The sequence below is a fragment of the Pituophis catenifer genome, unplaced genomic scaffold (genome assembly GCF_029215685.1).
Source record: "Pituophis catenifer annectens isolate HBS135680 unplaced genomic scaffold, rPitCat1.0.hap2 SCAF_3, whole genome shotgun sequence".
Classification (NCBI taxonomy): Eukaryota; Metazoa; Chordata; class Lepidosauria; order Squamata; family Colubridae; genus Pituophis; species Pituophis catenifer.
In genome coordinates, this window is record NW_027256883.1 from 21330950 (window position 1) to 21353103 (window position 22154).

Below are 22154 nucleotides of genomic sequence, written 5' to 3' on the forward strand. Positions count from 1 at the left end.
GATATACAGTATATATATAAAAAAGGAGTGGTTTACTATTGTCTTTCTTCTACGGAGTATGAAATGAAGTTTCTCCCTCCCCACCCCAATGTCACTAAAATTAGTATCTTTTCCTGACATCTTCCTACATAGCAGTTGCCTGCTTGCTTTAGTGGAGCAGCTAAAATGTTCTCCATAACTTGGGTGACCTTTCTGAGGGTCACCAGTTTTCTTTGTTCATCCTTCCCAGAACTCCTCCTCTGCCATGATGTGGCAACTGAGCAGATTTGAGAGGGTTGACTGACTTTTGCTCTGCAAAATGAAAAGGATGATGACCTTGTGAGGAAAGTGGAAAATGAATTATTATTCCAAAGTAATTGACCTTAGCTGGGAAACCAACTCTTGTCTAGATTAGCACTTTACAAGAAGAATGGATTGGGCTGATCAGCCAGCTGTTTTTATGGAAGTAGATTTGATTTCGAAAGGCCATAATACTATTGATCTTGATGGTTGCATAGATATTTGTCATTTCTAGGTTCATTTGAAAGCAATGTTATAACAGTTCTTTTTAAAACTGAATTTACAGGGTGATATTTCTCACAAAGCACATCTCTTGACTCCTAGGACTTATTCAAACTGACCTTTCCATTTCTTAATGGCTCTGTTTTCAGAGTCAGAATAGGAGAAGATATCTTTTAATGTCCAAGCCTAAGACTAAACTCTAATGTTTTGTGCATGATCACAACATAATCTCAAAAGGGGATACTCTATAACAAGAAATTAAAAGACGCTTGCTCCTGGGGAGGAAAGCTATGGCAAATCTAGACAGCATACGAAAAAGCAGAGACATCACCCTACCAACAAAAGTGTGTATAATCAAGGCTATGGTTTTCCCAGTTGCAATTTATGGCTATGAAAGTTGGACCATAAGAAAAGCTGAGTGCCAAAGAATTGAGGCCTTTGAACTATGGTGCTGGAGAAGACTCCTGTGAGTTCCTTGGACCGCAAGATGATCAAACTGGTCAGTCCTAGAGGAGATCAACCCTGACTGCTCTTTAGAAGACCAGATCTTGAAGATGAAATTCAAATATTTTGGCCACCTAATGAGAAGGAAGGACTCACTGGACAAGAGCCTAATGCTGGGAAAGATTGAGGGCAAAAGAAGAAGGGGACGACAGAGAATGAGGTGGCTGGATGGAGTCACTGAAGCAATAGGCATGAGCTTAAATGGACTCCAGAGGATGGTAGAGGACAGGGAGGAACATTGTCCATGGGGTTGTGATGGGCCGGACACGACTTTGCAACTAACAACAACAAGAAGAAACTATTATTCCAATACTCTGTATAAATTCAAATAAGTCTACACATTTGTTTATTTTTAAAAGATTTGGAATATAATGAACACAGAGAGAGAGAGAGAGTGCAAGAGAGAGAATGAATAGCTATAGGTTAGTAAATACATTGGTATAATAAAGAGCAATTTGTTCTATGAATTATATGAAAAACATGGCTATAAGATCATCTTCATCATAATATTTTATTGATCACTGGTAAAACATATTAACGATGCACTGGCATAGTGAAGAATTTAGTTGGCTGATTATAACATAATTTTTATCTCCAATATTTATGTATCGTAGTGATTGACTGCGGTCATCCTGGCATTCCTCCAAATGCGATTCTTTCTGGAGAGAAATACACATTTGGATCTACTGTTCATTATTCTTGTTCAGGAAGGAGATCATTAATAGGCCAGGCATCCAGGACATGCCAATTAAATGGACACTGGAGTGGAACAATGCCTCATTGCTCAGGTACCACTTTTAAAGTATGTGAATGTGCTTTTGAAACCATCCAATACAGCTTTCTTTTTGGCTGCTCTTATTCCTTTTCAGGACTTCAAAACGAGACCACATTTAAATCACAAACAGCTGTAATCAAAGATAAGTTTCACATTAGGTCCCCTCATTCACATATAGACTCGTAAATCTAGAAGGGAAGGGGTAGATTTCAAATAAAATTTAATCTAAAAGGGAAATAGTAAATAAAATAGGAAGATTGAAAAGTAGATACTGAATTTGTATATTCTCCTCTTTTTGAGTATTACTGGGAAGGATGTTACATTTTATATGAGTAATTTGTGCATTACTATTGTCTTACCCTTGATTTGCTTTTATCTAATTTAGAAAATAATTGCTGCATACCAACAAGTCTTCATCCATGTAATATCTATTTCTGCTGAACTCATATAGGAATAGTTTCTGGAGAAGATTTTTCAAAACTATCTCTAATTCATGACATATTAGAGAACTAAAATTCCACAAGGATATCAATACAGCTTTCAAATAAATAGAAATATATAGTAGTTTGATTAATAGTATAGATAGCAAGCAGAGCTGTGCTTTGTTGTATTGTTTAACATTGTAATCACATCAGAACCACAACACATAACTTGAAGGAGGCTGAATGTCTTAACATTTTTCCTTAAACAAATGTGTTGTGACAGTTTTAATTGCATAAATTATTGGTGTAAACTGATAGAAATCTCTGGCAAGCTCAATTGTATGCAGAACTTATAGTATTATCTATTAGCTACATCTTTAAAGTTAATGTTTTGTTGTTTAGATTCCCCAAAACTTTGGCTGTTTTGGTAAAGGCTTACTGGAGTTTAAATTCATAGAGCATCTATGTAGTGATTTGTGAGTGTGCCTGTGTATGTGTGTTGTTTACCTTGTGTTTGGTAGATTTATCAGAAAGTTGCAGAGGTGGATATTTGAGCTTTAAACAAATGCATCTGTTAATGTTAAACAGATAACTGAATAATAACCGAGTTGGACTGTAGATAAACAAAAAACAGTATTAAACAGCATATTCAGACAAGTCAAGGACTTGTGTATACCTATATAAACAAGAAGCACAAATCAGTTTCTGTGCATTAACTCCCACATAGAAGTTATGATTTGTAATCCTGAGGAGGTACATCTTCTATAGTAAGGTAGCAGGTTTAATAATTGTCTTGTGACAAAACTAATGTGCATTCAAGAATTCCTAACATGCTTTGTTATTATATCCTATTCTTTAATCACACAACAATAGGAGAGACACTATTTCTATATAATCTAATAATATTAGAAGGATTGCCTATATATGATTATTTGCTAAAGGGCATATAAATGTGTAGATGGAATCTTTTCTCATATTCCAGATATATCTAGAAATGTAGGAATATATTTCACCTTATTTTACAATGCTTGTAATAACCTACAAGCTTGAAATTCCAGAAAGTTCTACAACTATTTTTCTTGTAATGTGTATCACATTTTACTCTTGGTAAGCTGCATTTTTATTACAATAACTTGGACACTGATTTTTGCCTCAGTGTAATTTACCCTGAAGATAATTTGATTCTAAACTACAAAAAGCCACTGACTTCAGTTATAACTCATATTCTACATTGAGCTGGACAGCTTCTTTAAAAAAAATACCATGGAAATAAAGCACTGGTTTTGTTTTATTTTGTTTTGTTTGTTGTTTTTTTAAATCGAGAACATTAAATAAGGGACTTGAAATTTCTGTGGTCTCAACTGAGTATTGTATGTTCCAAATTGAGAAAGTCAGTGTACAATTACCAAGTCTGGAATGTACACCCATTTTTTTTGTAGCCTACTTTTATTTCTGTACTGATTATAAATTGATTCCTCTTGTTTCAGGTTCCTATAGCATACAATGTAACCCTAAGTATTCTACCCCAAATGATATTTTTCTTCCAGGTGACACAACAGGGACCTGTGGGGATCCAGGAATCCCAGGCCATGGTTCTAGAGAACAAAGTAATTTTAGAACTAAAAGTGTTGTACAGTTCTCTTGTGAGCTTGGTTACATCCTTCATGGATCAGAGGAAAGAACTTGTTTAGCAAATGGAAGTTGGACAGGAAGGCAACCCGAATGTAAAGGTAAATTATTTTCATAACTATAATGGTGTATTGGTTTTAAAATCACTACATGTCTTTATAAAAGAAAGAGTTATAATAAAGTCATCATATATCTGAAATCTATTAGCTGCTTAACCCTCATGACCCTAATACAGTCAGGTATAGTTTTGAAGAAAGGAAGGAAGGAAGGAAGGAAGGAAGGAAGGAAGGAAGGAACATGCATACATATATACACATACATGCATACACTGAGGGAATCAAATCCTAGGATATAGTTTTGATGACCTAAAGTTATATATCTATATCTAATCTCTATCTCTATCTCTATCTCTATCTCTATCTCTATCTCTATCTCTATCTCTATCTCTATCTCTATCTCTATCTCTATCTCTATCTCTATCTATCTATCTATCTATCTATCTATCTATCTATCTATCTATCTATCTATCTATCTATCTATCTCTATCCTGAGGAAACCAAATCGTAGGCTACTTCCAACAGTTTCAGTCCATAATAGGACAACTCACCACAGCCATGTGAGTGGTCACACCACATGATCACATGGTTACGGCCGATTGGCCACAGGACAACTCACCGCAGGACAATTCAACATGACATAACTCAAGAGAGGGACAAGTTCATTTGGAGCAGGCCTTGTCTTGCTTTTAAGTTTGAACCTTCTCAGGTTAGAATTCCTTGAGACTGGGGAGAGATGCAATTCTACTTGTCCTTCTCTTGAGTTATCCTGTGTTGAATTGTCCCATGACAAGTTGTCCTGTGGCGAGTTGGCCACGGCGAGTTGTTCTACACCTCTTTCAGTCATTTGTATTCACTGACCTATCTGTCCTATATCCTACTGATGGGCATTTGGGGGAAGAAAAGGAAATCAGATGATGAAAGGGGCATCATTAGGCACCCTTCAGTGTTTGCATGAAATATCATAATTCAAGTGCAGAAGGACAGGGTTTATTTGGTGATGTCGTTCTGCACATTTTGTCTTTTTGGTTTCATGAAGTTAAGTAGGAACTCCTGCTTACTTAATGCAGCCTAGGCAAGCCAAAAGGTTGGACACCCATGACTTAAAGCATTGCAAGCAGTTGTACTCATGTGTTTTCCATGGAACGTAGCTGTAGTGAAATTTATCCTGAAGTAAATTAAAAATCCTACCTTACTTTTTGAATATGGTCACAACTCTGTGAAATCCTTGTGCTCTCTGAGCTAAGTTCTAAGCTCTACTCTACACAGTATACATGAAAACGTAAAGAACAGGAGAAGTGGCCTTCTAATAAAGCATATTATTTGTTTTCCTAATATAGAGTTGTCTGTCATGACGAGCAGGGAGATATACTTCTCAGAGAGATGTTAAAAACTGAATTTGAATATGTCTATACACAAATTATATTCTCTTTCCTAGAGGTAGAACCCAATTCAGAGTTAAAATTGTCAGGAATACTAAGGTTTTTTAAAAAAAAAAAATTAATCACAATCACAATAAAATGAATTCCTCCAGTCCATGACACAGCACAAAGTATGCTAATATAGATTTTTCTACTTCAGAAGCCATTCTGCCATAGTGAAAAAGTTGGTATTCAGCATTGTCCTTATAGTTTCAGTGTAGGACAATGACCATCATTCCATTTTTTTCCCCAATTTTTTTGTTTACCAACTGGGAAATAAACTCCTTTCATTGATATATTTGAAGTTATATGTTTTTCAATATACATATATTTGATTGCTGTTTTATATAATTTATGCAAAGCATTTTATGCTTTCTTTTTTTATTCATCTTTCTGTGTTGTAGTACACTTTTTTAAATTAAGATATAGCTAGCACTTGCAAACTTTTTTCTATCATTCTATCACTAGAATGATGCTGTTTTTTTACCTGTATTTTCTTTTCCACAATTTTTCCATAAGATTCTCTTTGAGACTATTGTCATTGTCTTGGCTCTTCTCTTAAAATCAGCACATTTTATGCAAACTAAAATTCATGTGTGATTGACATTGATAGCATCTGGCATCCTTGTATTCGCTGTGGGAATATCATTTGTTCCAAAGAATTTGAACAGTAATTAGTGTTTGATGGGATACAAACATCTGAGTACAACAAAACAACTTGGTTCTAGCATTTTTAGTAACATTTGAGCACTCCACCAGCAGAAATAATCATGCACCTTACGGGTGTGCAGGGCCTAATACAGATTTGTTTATTTTACATAAATTTGTGTATTAAATAGCTGTGTACTGCTTGCAAAAACTAGCTAGATTTATAAATATGGTTAGTGATAAGAGCTTTCACTTTTCACAAAATCAATCATTAATGGTGTATATTTAAATTACAGTTCAATTTTATATTAACTAGAAGTCAGGGACCTATAATGAGCTACAGTGATTTCAAAATGATAAATGCATAATGACTTCACTACGCAAATGATACAATTATTTCTTTGTATCAGGATGTCTGAGGCAGATGTAGATATTTCATTCATATGATGAGAATTTTACACACATACATATATACATACAGACGTATATACCACATTTTTTGGAGTATAAGACACTTTTTTCCCCTAAAAGAAGGTGAAAATTTGAGTGTGTCTTATATTCCGAATGTAGCCCTGCCCACCTGCTGGCCCCCACCCTTTGACCTCTGCCTCCCAGCAATTTACTTCCTTGCAGCAAATAGCAAACAGCCCGTTTCAGCTTCAGCACAGCCTGATTAGCACAAGCAGTTGATTGTCAGTTGGATCGGCCTCCCGACCCTCAGCTGTTTCAGGCTGCAGGGATTGCCATTGCCTATTGCCGGCAGGCCTCCGCTGTTTGCTGCAAGGAGGCAAATTGCTGGGAGGCAGATTTTTTTTCCTTTTGTGCTAATCAGGCTGTGCTGAAAATGAAAATGAAAATGAAACAGGCTGTTTGCTGTTTGCTGCAACAAAGCAAATTGCTGGGAGGCAGAGGCAGATATTTTTTTTCTTGTTTCCCTCCCCAAAAAAGGTAGGTATGTCTTATAGTCTGGAGCGTCTTACACTCCAAAAAATATGGTATGTGTCAAAATTGGCCTGAAAATACTGAATTACAACACACACAAAAAGGAAATACATAAAAGATTTGTGAATTTTGAAACTGGACTATTCAATCTGGAATTTTTCTTAAAATAAAATAATTTTATGAATCAAGCCATAGATAAGAGAGTGAGAGGTGTTATTAGAGAGTTGCTTTCTAAATGTTTACCAAAGTTGAATTGTATGAGTGGGTTTGTTAAAGTAAAAAAAAAAAAACACAACACGATTATTTATGTTAAAAAAAAGATTTTCAGTAGGTAGCCATTAGTACTCTAGTGTACGATAAAAATGTACATGGCTTTGGGCCCTGTAGCTGTAGTACTGAATAATTTATTTACTTTTCAGAATGCTCATTTTCCTCCTCAGAAGCAGTAAATGATCAGAAAAAAGTGATAACATTTGATATAAAAAATTAAGCTGATAAAAACAAACCGTTTCGTCTTTTCAACAGTAGATAAAAGCTGAGAATATTTTCATGGAAAGCCACAAATTTTGAGCTATAGTTCAGCATTTCAATTCAAGCTGTGTAGAAATTTATATGGAGGAATATTTATGGTATTCCGAAAACTGCAGCCCTATTTCAATCAAGAAAAAATTAAAGAAAGGCTCCATTTCAGCTGAACGTATGAAAATTTGGGATGAAAACTCAAGGCATTTGGGCAAGATTTATACCACTGAAAAGGAAGGATTTTTATCTCCTTCGTGTAAACTACTTTTTAATGAGTAGATTGGATTGTTAGTTGCAACTTCAATTATTTAAGCTATTAAGTAATTGTTCTCTGTGTTTGTTTTCCTTCCCAATTCTGGCATTTTCACACTGACTGTTCAAGCTGTTCAGTGTGGTAACCCTGGAACAACAGCTAATGGGAAAGTGTTTCAAATTGATGGCACAACATTCTCTAGTTCTGTGATTTATTCCTGCATGGAAGGCTATATTCTGTCTGGACCTTCTGTACGGCAATGCACTGCCAATGGGACGTGGTCTGGTTCTTTGCCAAATTGTACAAGCAAGTATCCATTGTTCCTACTATTATTGCAATCTTTAGGACACCACTTACAGCTTCTATATTTGGGAAAAGTCAGATTGGGGAGACAGAGCAGGATAGTACCAGAATCATCCCTGTTGCAGATTTAGCTTCCCCGCTGCCCCTAGGACCAGGTTTCCAGAGCTTGACCATTCAAGATTGTTCCATACAAACCAGTAATGTTGTCATAGCTTCTCTACACAGAGAAGGCAGAGACAGCTTGGAAACTTGATGCATCCATCAAACTCCTCTTGTGTAACTTATGATGTATCTCCAGTGTTCCTTGCCCTTTGTCCCTACTTTCCTCTGTTTTTCATCTTTACCTACTTGATTACCATTTTGGAAGGGAAGAGTGGTCCTCTCTGTCATTGGTCTGCTAGTGTTAATAGTGCTGCTGAAGCTCTGAGATTTTCAGCACTCAATATAATGGCTGACCTGAGTGAGTAATGACAACAAAGATGGATGAGAATTTACGGTGGCAGATATAAGTATCATGCAGTCATTGAAAGTCAAGTTGATGGCACATAATCAATAAGTTTCATGGCAAAAATGGAAAGAATATTACTGCCCTCTTACTGTAATGATGTATTATTTCTTATGTGTGGGTGGAATATTTGTAATGAAAGGAACTGTACTTTCGTATTAATGTACAACTGTGTGTAGATATGCCTAAGCAATTCCTGGCCCTGGATGCTTCACACCACATATGCTCATTTGGGCCAAAAAGTATACTCATCTCTGGGTCTACCAGATTCAGATTTCCTAGAACCATTAGACAAGACTGCTTTACCCCCTTTCATAATGAGTTCTTTTTGGGTTGGAAGATAAAATATTTGTGTCCTTACATATTATGTCAAACTCTAAAGTATTGTCTCCTGAAGCTGTTCAGGCAATCTCTAAAGCAGACAACTTGCACAAATTTCTGCCCTTTGCTAAATAGAATTGTCTTCTCTTTTCAAGTCAGCATAGTAGGTGGGATGCTGAGAGAAAAAGAAGAAGGTCCCATTTTATTGTCCCACCATCTTGATACAGAAGATGGTGGGCAGGTAAGAGAGAACCTTTTTGGTAGCAGCTGTTGGGAAACTGCCAGCTAGGCTGGAAAAGGCGGTGAGAGTCAAGCATGGGCTTACCTTAGAGTCCTTGCATAGCCCCAAGAGGGATAAGCTTGAACTCCCCTTCTAGCCTAGCTGTCAGTCTTCCAATGGCAGCAATTTGCCATTGTGAATCAGTATTCAGAATGCTGCCATTTTATTATAAGACTATCTTGTCTTAATTCAAGCTTCACAAAGTTAAAAAAGTGGAAATGAAACCTGGAGTCTTAATTCCTTAACAAATGGGTTCTGTAATTAGTAACAAATGCCACCTAATGTGACAAACTCAGCTTGCTTATAAAAGCTGCTATACAAAGGAAGTTGCCATAGATATCACATTATACAATTATTCTAGATTGTTCACCTTCTAAAATGGAAACACCCTTTGTCATATTATTACATCTTCATTTTTCCCCCCTTCATAGTAATCAGTTGTGGAGATCCAGGAATACCAGCCAATGGATTGAGATATGGGGATGATTATGTAGTTGGACAAAATGTTACTTTTATGTGTCAACCTGGGTACACAATGGAAGCCAACAGTTCCAAAATTCGTACTTGTACTAGTAATGCCACATGGAGTGGAATGCTGGCAACTTGTAAAGGTACTGCTTTGAATCTGAATAGATGGATGGATGGATGGATGGGTGGGTGGGTGGGTGGATGGGTGGATGGGTGGATGGAGAGAGGTACAGAAACAGAGAGGGGGAGGGAGGGGACAGAGAGAGAGAAGGTAATGGTATTAGCAAATGACCTTGGAAGGCAAAGGAAGAGCCACAACTAGGTGAGCAGTTAGTTAAGAGGCAGTTTAGCTGCCATGTGACTATGGTAAATGTCTCATAAGGGACTCTCCCTAATTTCTTGGGCTGTAAAGGTCATGGGGATGAAATGTAGTTTAAGACATGCATGGTTGATGTTGGTCTTGTAAAGTTGTTCAGGCAGAACGCACACCCAGGTGAACGAATTCCACTTTATTCTAAGATTACATTAACAGAATTTTGTAAGTTTCAAAGTGCATTTCTCCTTCCATCTACATTCTTTCTGTGGCTAAACTGCCTCTTATCCAACCAGTCCCCTGGCTGTGCCTCTTCCCTGGGTTTTCCAAGGTGATTCCGATACACCATTAAAGAGAGATATGTGTTTACAGAAGTACCTCAGTACTCAACTGGTTCAAAACTCATCAAATTTAGTATTTGACGCAATTTGATTGAAAAATGTTGTCCTGGTATTCATCTTAGTTTGGTACTTGACATTGTGCAAAAGGAAGTGGGGGTCAGCCATAGAGGGTGGACAGAAAGTCGGCCATGCTGGGAAGGTCGCTACAAAAGGAAGTGGGGGACAGCCACAGAGGGCAGACAGGAAGTCGGCTATGCTGGGAAGATCTCTCACATAGGAAAAGGGACAGATAAAAAATCCTTCCCAGCTGAAACAAAGAGGCAAGTGGTAAGGTACATGATTTGTTTGGTACTCATCCATTTTAGTACTCACGTGCCTCCCGGAACCAATTAAGGATGAGTACTGAGATACCACTGTATTACAACTGTTGAATATGATAATGCTGGATGTGGACTTGATTTGGCTTCAAAATGATTCCCTGATGAAAATCATGCACTGATGGAACAGAATAACAAGTAAATACATATAGGTAGAAACCAGATTTAGAATGGTTCCTTCAATCTTATTTCTTGAACAGTCAGAATTATATTAAATTGCATCCCTCCCAATATCCATAGCATGTCCTTCATAATTCAAATAGTGTTCTGTGGAGTGACATGAGGATATGCCATTTCAGATGAGATTATAAAATAGGAAATGCATTTCTATTAACTTTTTATATCTTAACCTGTCTTAGTATCCAAATTGTGATGATTTGTTTTTTTAACTACTGGGTTATGTATCTCAAAATAAAGAACTAAAGAAACAGTCCTTCCCAACTTTCTTTTTTCTCATATATGTGACTGCATAATTGTCAGTCAAAGTGCCCATCGAAATGGCAAAAGGCTGTGAAAATAAACAATACTTAAATGATTTGCGCAGTAAAGCAAAAAAAAAAAATCTATAAACAATACAGCAACCCTTTTTTTAAAAAAAAAAAAGTTGAATTAGCACATATGATTATCGTAGTCAGTATAGACACAGGAGACATTTGCTGCAGCTGCTATGCTAATGACTCTAAATGTTGTTACAGCTGTTACCTGTCCAACTCCACCCCAGATTTCTAATGGAAAACAGGAAGGAATAAATTTTGATTGGGGATTTAGCATTAGTTATGTCTGCTCACCTGGCTATGAATTATCATTTCCTGCTGTTTTGACTTGTGTTGGGAACGGAACATGGAGTGGTGAAGTCCCACAGTGCTTACGTGAGTATTTATTTATTTTTTTAATATTTGCATTCCAGGCTGATAGTTGTTTCCATGCAATCTTAAAAGAAAAACATAACAAAAGAAAAACTATCAATTTAGGTAAGAAATAGCTATAATGTTTCCTCTGCACACTCAATGAGGCACTGTGGCTCAGTGGCTTAAAAGATGCCACAGAAGGTCGATGCACTGGGTGGTTTGAGTCCTACATTGTGCGACAAAGTGAGCTCCCATCATTTGCCTCATCTCCTGCCAACCTAATATTCAAAAGCATGCTATATGCAAGTAGATAAATAGGTACCACTTTGGTGGGAAGGTAACAGTACGTCAAATTTCACTGGACACCCTGCTGTGGCATGATATAATACTGGCCACATGATCATAGAAATTACTGTGGACAGCATTGGCATAAAGAAATGGAGATGAGCATTGCTCCTCAAAGTCTGCTACAAAAAGTGAAATAAAACCCCCATTTATCTTTACCACATACACAAATCCAACAAAGCTGCAAGGTCCTTTAATATCCATTACAAAACAAGGGACAAATTGCAGTGACCACACAGGTGCTTGTGAGCTCTTTCATCTTTGCTTTGTGGTCCTTTTTTCCTTAAAGATCTTAACTCCAATTAAACAGTTTAATCAGTCAGTTGTCAGCTGCAGCGACAACTAACCAGTCCTGGTTGTTTCTTTGTTTATTTTATTCCTTCAAGTATGTATTGACTTCTGGCAATTACTTGGAGAAGAGCCTGCAGTTTTCTTGGCAAGATTTTGAACTGGCTTGCCATTGCCTTATTCCCAGGATTAAGGGAGAATGACTGGCTCAAAGTTATTCAGCTGGTTTCATGCCTAAGGCAAGAACTAAAATTCATGGTATCCTAATATTTAGCCTTGTGTCTTGACCATTACACCAAATTGACTCTTGTCTGTTTTAAAGCTGATAAGCAAAAAAACTAATGAAAAACAGAAGTCTTATTAGCATTAATTAATCAATCAGTGATGCTTTAGGGAGGTTTAATTATAGTCATAGCCAGGATGAGAAAGGTGATGATAGATTGCAGTGAAATTCGCTGTGCACTGAAGACCCTGTTGTCCCGCCAGGCCGGGCTATCGACATGATAATTTTAAATTGGGGTATTTTAAATTTCTGGGGTTTTAAATGGAGCCAAATTTATTTAATAATTTTAAATTTTAAATTGATGTTTGTCTTGTGTTTTTAAATAGGCTGTACACCGCCCTGAGTCCTTCGGGAGAAGGGCGGTATAGAAATAAAATTATTATTATTATTATTATTATTATTATTATTATTATTATTATTATTATTATTATTATTATTATTATTATTAAATGAGGAAGTATGGGGGGAAAGCCCCAATTTTCATGGATAATATAATCAAAAGGTGAATTTTGTAGTGACTGCTGTTAACTACTGAAACACTTCCTTGATATGCTGTTGCACCCCTATTTTCCTGAATGTTCAACACGGCATCATATTTGAAATTGCAGGTAGTCCTTGACTTATAACACTTCATTTAGTGACTGTTCAAAGTTACCACGGCACTGAAAAAAGAGACTTATGACCATTTTTCATACTTACAACCTTTGTAGCATTCTCAGGATCATGAACCATCACTCATATCCCTAGTTGTTTGTGAAATTGTAGAGGAAGGAATACTTTGCCTCATACAATATTTGAAATACCTAAAGCAAGTTTGTCAAACTTGACAAAAATGTCAACAAGGGCTAATCTAAACATGGATGTTTTAACCAGGCAAAAACCTGGATATTTTTATGGTGGCTGACATTTGTAATGGCTAAGTCTGTCAGGAATACCGAAGAAACTCCAGCCTGTTTCTCTGACAATTGGACTTTTGTTCCAGTATTATATTAAATTACCGATTTATGCAGAAGTTTTTATTAGCATAAAATTGGTGACACTGATGGATTTTGCATAGCTGCAGATTTCATTACAATAACAAATGTATGCTCACTTTTTACAGAACATTTTGTGAATATTTCTTTCTTTTTGCTGTTGGAAAAAAAGTATTAAATTTTTAACAGAATAAATTAAATGGGCTGGATTATCAAAGAGAAGAGGAATGGTGCTTTTTGTTTCACAGTAAAGAAAAAAAACCTTCACAAATAAAAATTGAATAAAACTGTAATATTTTACATTCAAAATTTCAGTGATACTATTTAATGTAGAAATGCTGCATTTTGTTTAATGGATTAAAACCCATTTATTTTACTCAACAGATTCGCAAATCTTGATCATTTTCTTAAGTCTTGTAATCTTTTTCAATCGCTACAAAATCTTCCTGTTTGATATGATTTGTGATGGCAAGAAGATTAGATCTTTTCAGGGTTTAAAGCTCTTTCGTGTTTTAGTTATTAAAATAATAAGTGTTTATACAATATGTTAGTGAGTGGAGGTCATATTTCATTCTACCTAGTTGATTTTTTATAGCTGGAATTGCAAGCAAAATGTGCTTATGGTGGCTGAATAACAGAAGAAGCCATGATATCATTAATTAACAGAGCAGAAGGAAAAGCTCTGTTTGACCAGATAAAGGAAGAGGAGAACATTGAAGTATGAAAACTATAAGATGGAGGAAGCAGAAAACCTCTGAATTCATTTCTCAAGCTGTCCAAAACATTTATCCTACACTTGATCAAATATAAAGCTTTTTCAGTCTGTATTTTCACAAACATGCCCATTACCAAAGACTACAAGAGTAACATGAGGACTTTGCTAATCACTCATGGCTTGACTACTGCAATGCGCTCTATATGGGGCTGCCCTTGAAGACAGCATGGAAGCTTCAATTGGCTCAGAATGCAGTGACACAGGCAATGGTGGCCCTGCCTCAGTGTGCCCATGTAACACCTCTGCTTCATGATCTGTATTGGTTTCCAGTGTGATTCCAGGTGCAATTCAAAATACTGGTCATTACCTATAAAGCTCTTCATAGCATAGGCCTTATTACTTGAGGGTTCCTTCAACTAAACAACAGTAGGTTGGGCCTGTTGGAATCTCAGGCAGGACTATAGAAAAGTTGGCTTCCGGAATCATGATAGATCCTGGAAACTAACTTCCCTGTAGTTCTGCCTGAGATTCCAACAGCCCCAATCTACTAATACATCTAAGTATCCTGAGTTGGCCTATCATGGTTGAATCTCCCTTTTTCTTTTTCTTTTCTTTTTCTTTTCTTTTCCTATGTCCTGTCTAGGTTTGGTTTTTTTTTATCTCTGATTTTTTTTTTTGTGTTCTTTTGTTCTTTTCTTTTAAATGTTATTAACAGTTTGTAAACTTATGAGACTCACTGGGAGTCAGATAACATATAAATGGTTTGACGCAGTCAGCCAGATGTTCGGACTGGATTTGACATTTTTATCTACAATCGAGTCCTTCCCAAGGACCTGGGATAGGCAGATGTGGATACTTTATGGTGTTAGAGGCATCCTCACAGAATGTAAATAGCTACATGTAAAACTGCCTTTTGTGATTGACTGATGGCAAATTTGCCAATGCTTAATGTTCAAGCGGTGTTCCAGTTGCTTTGGTACTGCATCCAAGGCCACTATTATTACCAGTACTACCTTTGATTTCTTTTGTTAATAATAATTATTAATTAATATGTTTCAGTGGTCAAAGAATTCCTCATCCCACCATGTACTGCAATTTCTCTCCAAAACATGTCTTTGTTTGCTATAACATCTAGTATATGGGAGCAAGTATGAAATAGAAAAAGTTGAGAGAGAAAAATATTTATGTAATTCACAATTGAAGGCATATGCCATTGTATCGTCCTCTCCCCCTCTCCAGTTATCAACCCAAATCATTATTTGGTCTTGGTCACAAGTAGGAAGATTTTAAATTGCAACTATAAAATCTGCCATTAGAGTCACATAGAAACAAGGATATTTTAGAATAGAGTTATTCTACTGCAATCTAATTATTAATAGCCTGTCTTTTTTAGGGGGATCTTGAAATGATGTAGATACTGGTCTCCACAGACTATGACTCCATTAGAAGAACTCTATGAAATAGGATGGGCTGAGAGAAATAGCAAGGGGCTCAAAGTCATCATCAATGCTCTGTGGCTTGTCAAACCAAAGCCAATATCTTAACCACAATACCATATGGGCCTTAGGATACTCCTAAAATACTCTTGAGTCTCGTTCTCAATTTCATTCATGCCATATTCATTGAGAATGCCACTTCCCATTGTCAGTTGATTCACCACCGTGAAAACAGAGCATTGGACATTTTCATAGGATATTTTATATTTCCCTTTTAATCTACTATGTATCAATGATTTTACAAGGGAACACATTTAAAGAGATAGATAGAATTGATTAGTGGTGCATATCAAAACCATGAACAAGATTGTCAGGCACATTTCAGATGAAACTCATATTGAGTTTTATTGGAAAAGGTCTTAACTAGCATATCCATAGATGCTTCCTACAGGTGACAGTTTCTGCAAGTGAAATAAAGCCAGTTCGATCACCATCATATAAATGAACAGTGGAACAGGTGGCTATGTAAATCAATGCATTAAATAAATGAATAGGCCAAATTTTGTTCTTATTTATGTATAAAAGGTTCAACATTACTTACTGTTACTTGTTTTTAAGGTTCTTTTACTGCAGTGAGATTTTTAGAGGTATTCTTTGGGAAAGGACATATTAATGAAACAAATAAATGTAATTGTATCCCGAGATATTCTAATCAAATGTTACTATTTTACATTACTGCAATATCAGGACTAATATGCCTGAACTGGACTATGTCTTCAGCCAGGTTTCAGGCCTACCTTCTCAGTTTTATCATTCTCTGAGCAGAATAATTCTTTCTCATTGCTCAGTTGCTCTGGTCAAATCCAATACCATCTTCCCAGTTAATGTTAAGTGACATAAAACAGATGCCTGATTAATTTTCTTTTGTACTTACAGTTAGGATGTTGTCAGAAATAGCAAGGTGTAAGTACTGCTGACAAGAAAGACCCCATGACTTATTCTCTACTACAAAAGTAGCATTTTAGCTGCACAGTTTCCTGGGTCTAGGGCAGGGGTGAGGGATGGGGGAAGACTGATGTGAATTGCCATGATGTCTAGTTTCTATGGTTACATACTCAGACAGAATTGCTAAACATCCAGTAATAGAAAGTGGCTAGGAAAAGGCTGGAGAATATCAATGCATGATGTAATTCCTGCAAATATTCTCTTATTAAAGCAATAATCAAATAGCAAAAAAAAAAATAATAATCTATGTGATATTTGTTTAAGAAATGTTTTAAATATATTCTTGAAATTCTCCGTCCTGGTTAACACAGTTGACAATGGACAAAAAAATTTTTTGACCTTCTGCATATTAACTTTTGACATTTACACAGAAAAAGACAAGTAAGATTTAGACCATTCTGTCTTAAGAATATGATTTACATTCATACCTTCTGTAGGTACATGTGTACATACTGCAGTTCCACTTCTTATTTTAGATCAGAATTTTTTATGATTATAAAAGGCTTCAAGCTTTCTGTTTTTCATCACATACAAGTCTATCCCTCTAAAAAGAAATGTCAGTATATTTTCCACATTTTTTTTTCTACAGCGAAATTTTGTGGTGATCCAGGAGTACCTGCTCAAGGCAAAAGGGAAGGCAAAAGCTTTATTTATCAGTCAGAAGTCTCCTTCAGTTGTAATCTTCCATTTGTGTTGGTTGGTTCCAGCACTCGTATATGTCAAGCAGATGGTACATGGAGTGGATCATCTCCCCGTTGTATAGGTATGGTGGAACTCTGGGTTCTAGAGTTTGGGATATACTTTATTTTTTTAAAAAAAACCTCAAGGTTCAAAGGTTAACTATCAAACTTAGAAGTCCCTGTGTGAGTGGTTTCTATTGCCTTAGTATACTCTCTTACTATTCAATTACTATTCAATATTGCACTGTGCAGTAATGCTATTATATAACAGTGTTTCCTTCTTAAAACACTATTCTGCCTTAATTCCTATCTCTGAAATCTCTTGTATCTTTTTTTCTACTCTGGTACTTGGCAGCATGTAGAATAGCAATAGCACTTAGACTTATATACCACTTTACAGTGCTTTACAGCTTTCTCTAAGCAGTTTACAGAATCAGCATATTGCCCCCAACAGTTTGAGGCCACATTTTACTCACCTCAGAAGGATGGAAGGCTGAGTCAACCTTGAGCCTGGTGAGATTTCAACTGCCAAATTGCAGGCAGCCGGCAGGCAGCAGAAGTAGCCTGCAGTGCTGCACTCTAACCACTGCGCCACGGTGGCTCATACTTTCTACATTATACTTTCATATTTTAACTTTTCCTTAACATACTTCCATTTTTGCTGTGCCTTTTCTTGTTTGGACTATTTACTTTTTTTGGAAAAAAAACATCTCCCTCTTTTAAAAAATGGCTGCTTTATTCTGTTTGCTGATGGTTGCAGAGCTTCCAAAAACATGTCTCTTCTCACACCTGTTTCAAGGTTGAAGCATTATTGGCAATTCTGCCTTGCTAACACTGGGGACAAGGCCTAGATAGGAGCACAGGTGCCTGCATTTTTTCTAAGCAGCCTGCTCTTCCATAACTTATAACGGCATGTATAATTGCATCTTCAGTGCAAAATTGCAATCTTACCAAGGAAAAGGTTCTTTTTTTTTTAAATGTATGAATCAATATTTATAAAATCAACATTTTATAATTTATAAATATAATATTTATAAAATCAATATTTTAACAATATCTTGTTAAAAATAAGAATGGTTTGCCTGAACAGAAAACTATGGAGAGACAGTGTTGTCTCTTTAGTATTGGATAGCTTTACTGGGACAATTTTCAGAACCAATAAATAAGCATAAGGTATGAAAGATAAGGACACAACGATCAAAGGGTAAAGCATTTGGGTTCACTTTTTTTTTTTTTTGCAAAGTAGCATTGTAAACCTTGCATTAATACTTTATGAAATATGAGTTTCAATATTCAAAGTCATTGAAAGGATGACGTTTCTGAAAACTGTTTGGAAGCATTTGGGTATAAATGGACATACATTTTTTAAAAAATATTTTATTTCACAACCTTTTTTTTTTTTTTTTTGACAAAGAACCTACTCGGACAGCCTGTGAAAACCCTGGGGTTCCTCATCATGGATCGCAAAACAACACCTTTGGTTACCAGGTAGGAGTCCTAACTTTTATTGAATAAGGAAGAGAGATAACTTCCTTATCTCTCTTGACCAGGGGTGTCAAACTCGCAGCATCACAGCAGCATCACGTGATGTATCAGGACTTTTTTCCCCTTTACTAAACGTGGGCATGGCCAACATGTGATGCATCTGGCCCACACGCCGGGAGTTTGACAGCCCTGCTCTTGAGTATAACTCAAGCTTCAGTAACTATTGAATTTGATTGTATCCTTTCTATATCCAAATGCCGTGTTTCCCCGAAAGTAAGACCCTGTCTTATATTTTTGAACCCCAAAATAAGCACTTGGCCTTATTTTCAGGGAGGTCTTATTATTTTGGGGCGCAAGGAGTAAAATGGGGCTCCTCTTGCCATCTTACCTGATTTCCAGCTCTGCGTTTAAATATTTTTGGGTAGGGCTTATTTTCGGGGGGAGGCTTATTTTATCACATGAGCTCAAAAGCCCAATTGGGCTTATTATCAGGGGATGTCTTATTTTAGGGGAAACAGGATAGTCATTACCATTAATGTCATCACTGAAAACCACTTAGACTGAAGTTGTACCCTGTTTCCCCTAAAATAAGATATCCCCTGATAATAAACCCAATCGAGTACATGCGCTAAAATAAGCCCCCTCCTGAAAATAAGCCCTACCCAAAAATATTTAAATGCACGAGCAGCCAAGCCCCACTATTTCTTCTGGTTAGGGTTAGGGAGACAAAGCTGGAAATCAGGTAAGTTGGCAAGAGGAGCCCCGTCTTGCTCCATGCACCCCCAAAATAATAAGACCTCCTCGAAAATAAGGCTAAGCACTAATTTTGAGGTTCAACAAAATATAAGACAGGGTCTTATTTTGGGGAAAACATGGTATATTTACTATTTATTTTAATAAAGTTTAGTTAAAGGTTGAATTCTTAGCATACACAAATTCCAAGTACCTTAGTAAAATTTAACACAGAGAGAGACACACATTGTGCCTATGTGTGTGTTTGTATATATATATATATATATATATGTATGTATATATGTGTGTGTGTGTGTGTGTATACACATATATGTAATGTTAAAACTACATAAATTAAATTATGTAATTGAGAAAAAAGTTGAAGTACAAAGGAGGAAAATTTATTCAATGGAAATCACTATCACCTGGATTTTTCATGTTAAATAAAATGAATTATTTGACGTTGTTTCCTCACCCAGAATTAAATTCATAAACATCATCCTAGCTTTATTGGCTTTAAAAAGTGCTATCCTTTTACATTCAGTCTTTGATTATCTTTAATGAGATTTGTTTTTCAATCAACATTTTAACAGCATGTCCATGTGCTTGCTCCATTTCACCACAGTAGAAGTTTTATCCTAAAGGCAGCACTGACATTATTCCTGAATAAAAGGTCACATTTGCAACCTGAGGAGGGCAATAAGAAAATGAGAAGCATTGCCCTGAACAAAATATATGGTTTCTCTACTACCTGTCAGAGTTTTCTTCTTGCATAAGCATAAAATGAAGCAGTATTATAATTTTAGAGATGAGAATCTCTCAGGACGAGATGAAGGGGGCAAAATCTCTGATCAAATTTTGAAGGTTGTTGTACTATAGTTAATACTAGTAAAATTACTATTTTTATCTATAACCATGCTAGGTTACTAGTTCTGTTTTTCAATCTGATCTGTGAGAAATAAATAAGATGGTACCAAATTGCAACCATTACATTTCATGTCTTCTCCAACATGCCTACTGCTTTGTTATATTATAAACCTTTCCAAAACAGCTGCGTTCATTTTGTAAAGGCAAAATAAAGGGCTTTTGCCAACTTCACCTGCAAGCTTTAGAAGGAGATTGTTTTCCTGAAATGAATTCTGAGATTTGAGATACATGTGTAGAAATGTTGCTGCTAACACATGAAAACTGTTTATAGAACCATTATTGGATAGCACAGAATGTAGCTGAAATAATAGAAATTTATTTAGAGAATCTGTCACACATGTAAAGGATTAAACTCTACTCCTTTGTAGTTTCCTTTGTGGCATGTTCACATGAATGTCAATTCAGCATTTATGTATGTATTAATTCTGAAAGGTTCCTAGGCACAATCTGAATTTAGAAATAAAAATAGATCCATTATATTTGTAGTAGCCTCTGGGTCAGTTTTATCATGCTTTATATGAACCTTGGTATGGAGATGAGGGGAACATTGAAAGCCACCCTTTTCTAGTAAATTTAATGTTTGCAAAAAGAATAATATTGATAGCACAGGGAAATGAGTTTGTGTAGCTATAAAAAGTGCATTGTGAATAAAAATAAGTTTGAAGAACTCAAATAATATAGAAATTACCATTGCTGTAAATTTATTGCATGGAATTCATTCATGTGTAGCCCTAGTTGATCATTAAGTCCAAATGCCTCAAGAGGTCATTTCAATTTAGTTGCATTTTATTGTTGTAACATAAAATGGATTCACCCAGTGTGCAATAAAAGTAGTAAACTGTAATTAATAAACAAAAATTAAAATTACATAAAATCAAAAAACACAAGGACAAAATTTAATTGTATAATGGAGGAGGTATTTATAATTCTCAGCTGCCTGAAGAAGTCAATTTGTATCTGTGAGAGAAGTTTTGTCTTCTTGGCAATGACATCAGTGACATGAATGACGCATCACCAATATAAAGTGACTTATTGTATGAAAGGAGCTACTGACCCTTTATCATAATCATTGCCATGATCCAGTTCATAACTGTTGTGTGTTTGCATGTACCCATTAGGAACCAATTGATGCTTTTAAAATGTGTATGAGCTGGGCACATTGTAAATATAATGGTGGGATAAAAATTAAGATAGCGAAGATGATCCATTGGCCATTTTGTGCATTTCTTATGATAGACTCAACTTCTTTTCATCCTTATCATAAACTTTTACTGAATTTTCTTACTCTGTGTAAAAGAGGAAGAAACAACAAAATGTCTATGAAAATAGGGAGAACAGTTTGATGCAATCCTAATAACAGATATCTACAAGTGATTAAGAAAAAGTTCGTTTCCCTCCTCTTGTATCTAAGTTGTTCATAGATCTTTTAATTAATGTATTTGTTTATTTGTTTGTTTGTTTGTTTATTTAGTCAAACATGTACAAGATAACAGGTATAAGTATAAACATGGACATGAACACAGGAAATGAGTACAAATAATGGTAGGCACACTGGATACACACTAGATTAGTGTATGTGTGCAGAGAGGAATGTGTCTGTGATCTTTCTGTGTTGAGTTGATCACTAATCAAATTGATCTACTCTTAATCTTTCAATAGGTAGGCAATATTGTGCAGTTTCACTGTAGAAAAGGCTACCTGCTTCAAGGGTCTACAACTCGAACCTGCCTTCCTGATCTTACATGGAGTGGGATTCAACCCGAATGCATTGGTAAGTCAAGAACAGAGAGAAGAGTCAGATACGGAATGGAAAAAATAATATTATTGTGATGCAAATTGAGACTCACATGCCTCA

The 22154-nt window shown here is 36.0% G+C and overlaps 1 protein-coding gene across 1 annotated transcript in view; it reads left to right on the forward strand.

The window, feature by feature from the left end:
• Positions 1-22154, forward strand: part of CSMD3 (CUB and Sushi multiple domains 3) — a 700075-nt gene that overhangs the window by 635026 nt on the left and 42895 nt on the right. Inside the window, exons 56-63 of the mRNA XM_070942050.1 lie at positions 1620-1793; positions 3750-3932; positions 7803-7979; positions 9514-9693; positions 11277-11450; positions 17065-17238; positions 18570-18643; positions 21959-22070. Of these exons, the coding sequence (XP_070798151.1) occupies positions 1620-1793; positions 3750-3932; positions 7803-7979; positions 9514-9693; positions 11277-11450; positions 17065-17238; positions 18570-18643; positions 21959-22070 (1248 nt within the window). The remainder of the gene's footprint in view (positions 1-1619; positions 1794-3749; positions 3933-7802; positions 7980-9513; positions 9694-11276; positions 11451-17064; positions 17239-18569; positions 18644-21958; positions 22071-22154) is intronic.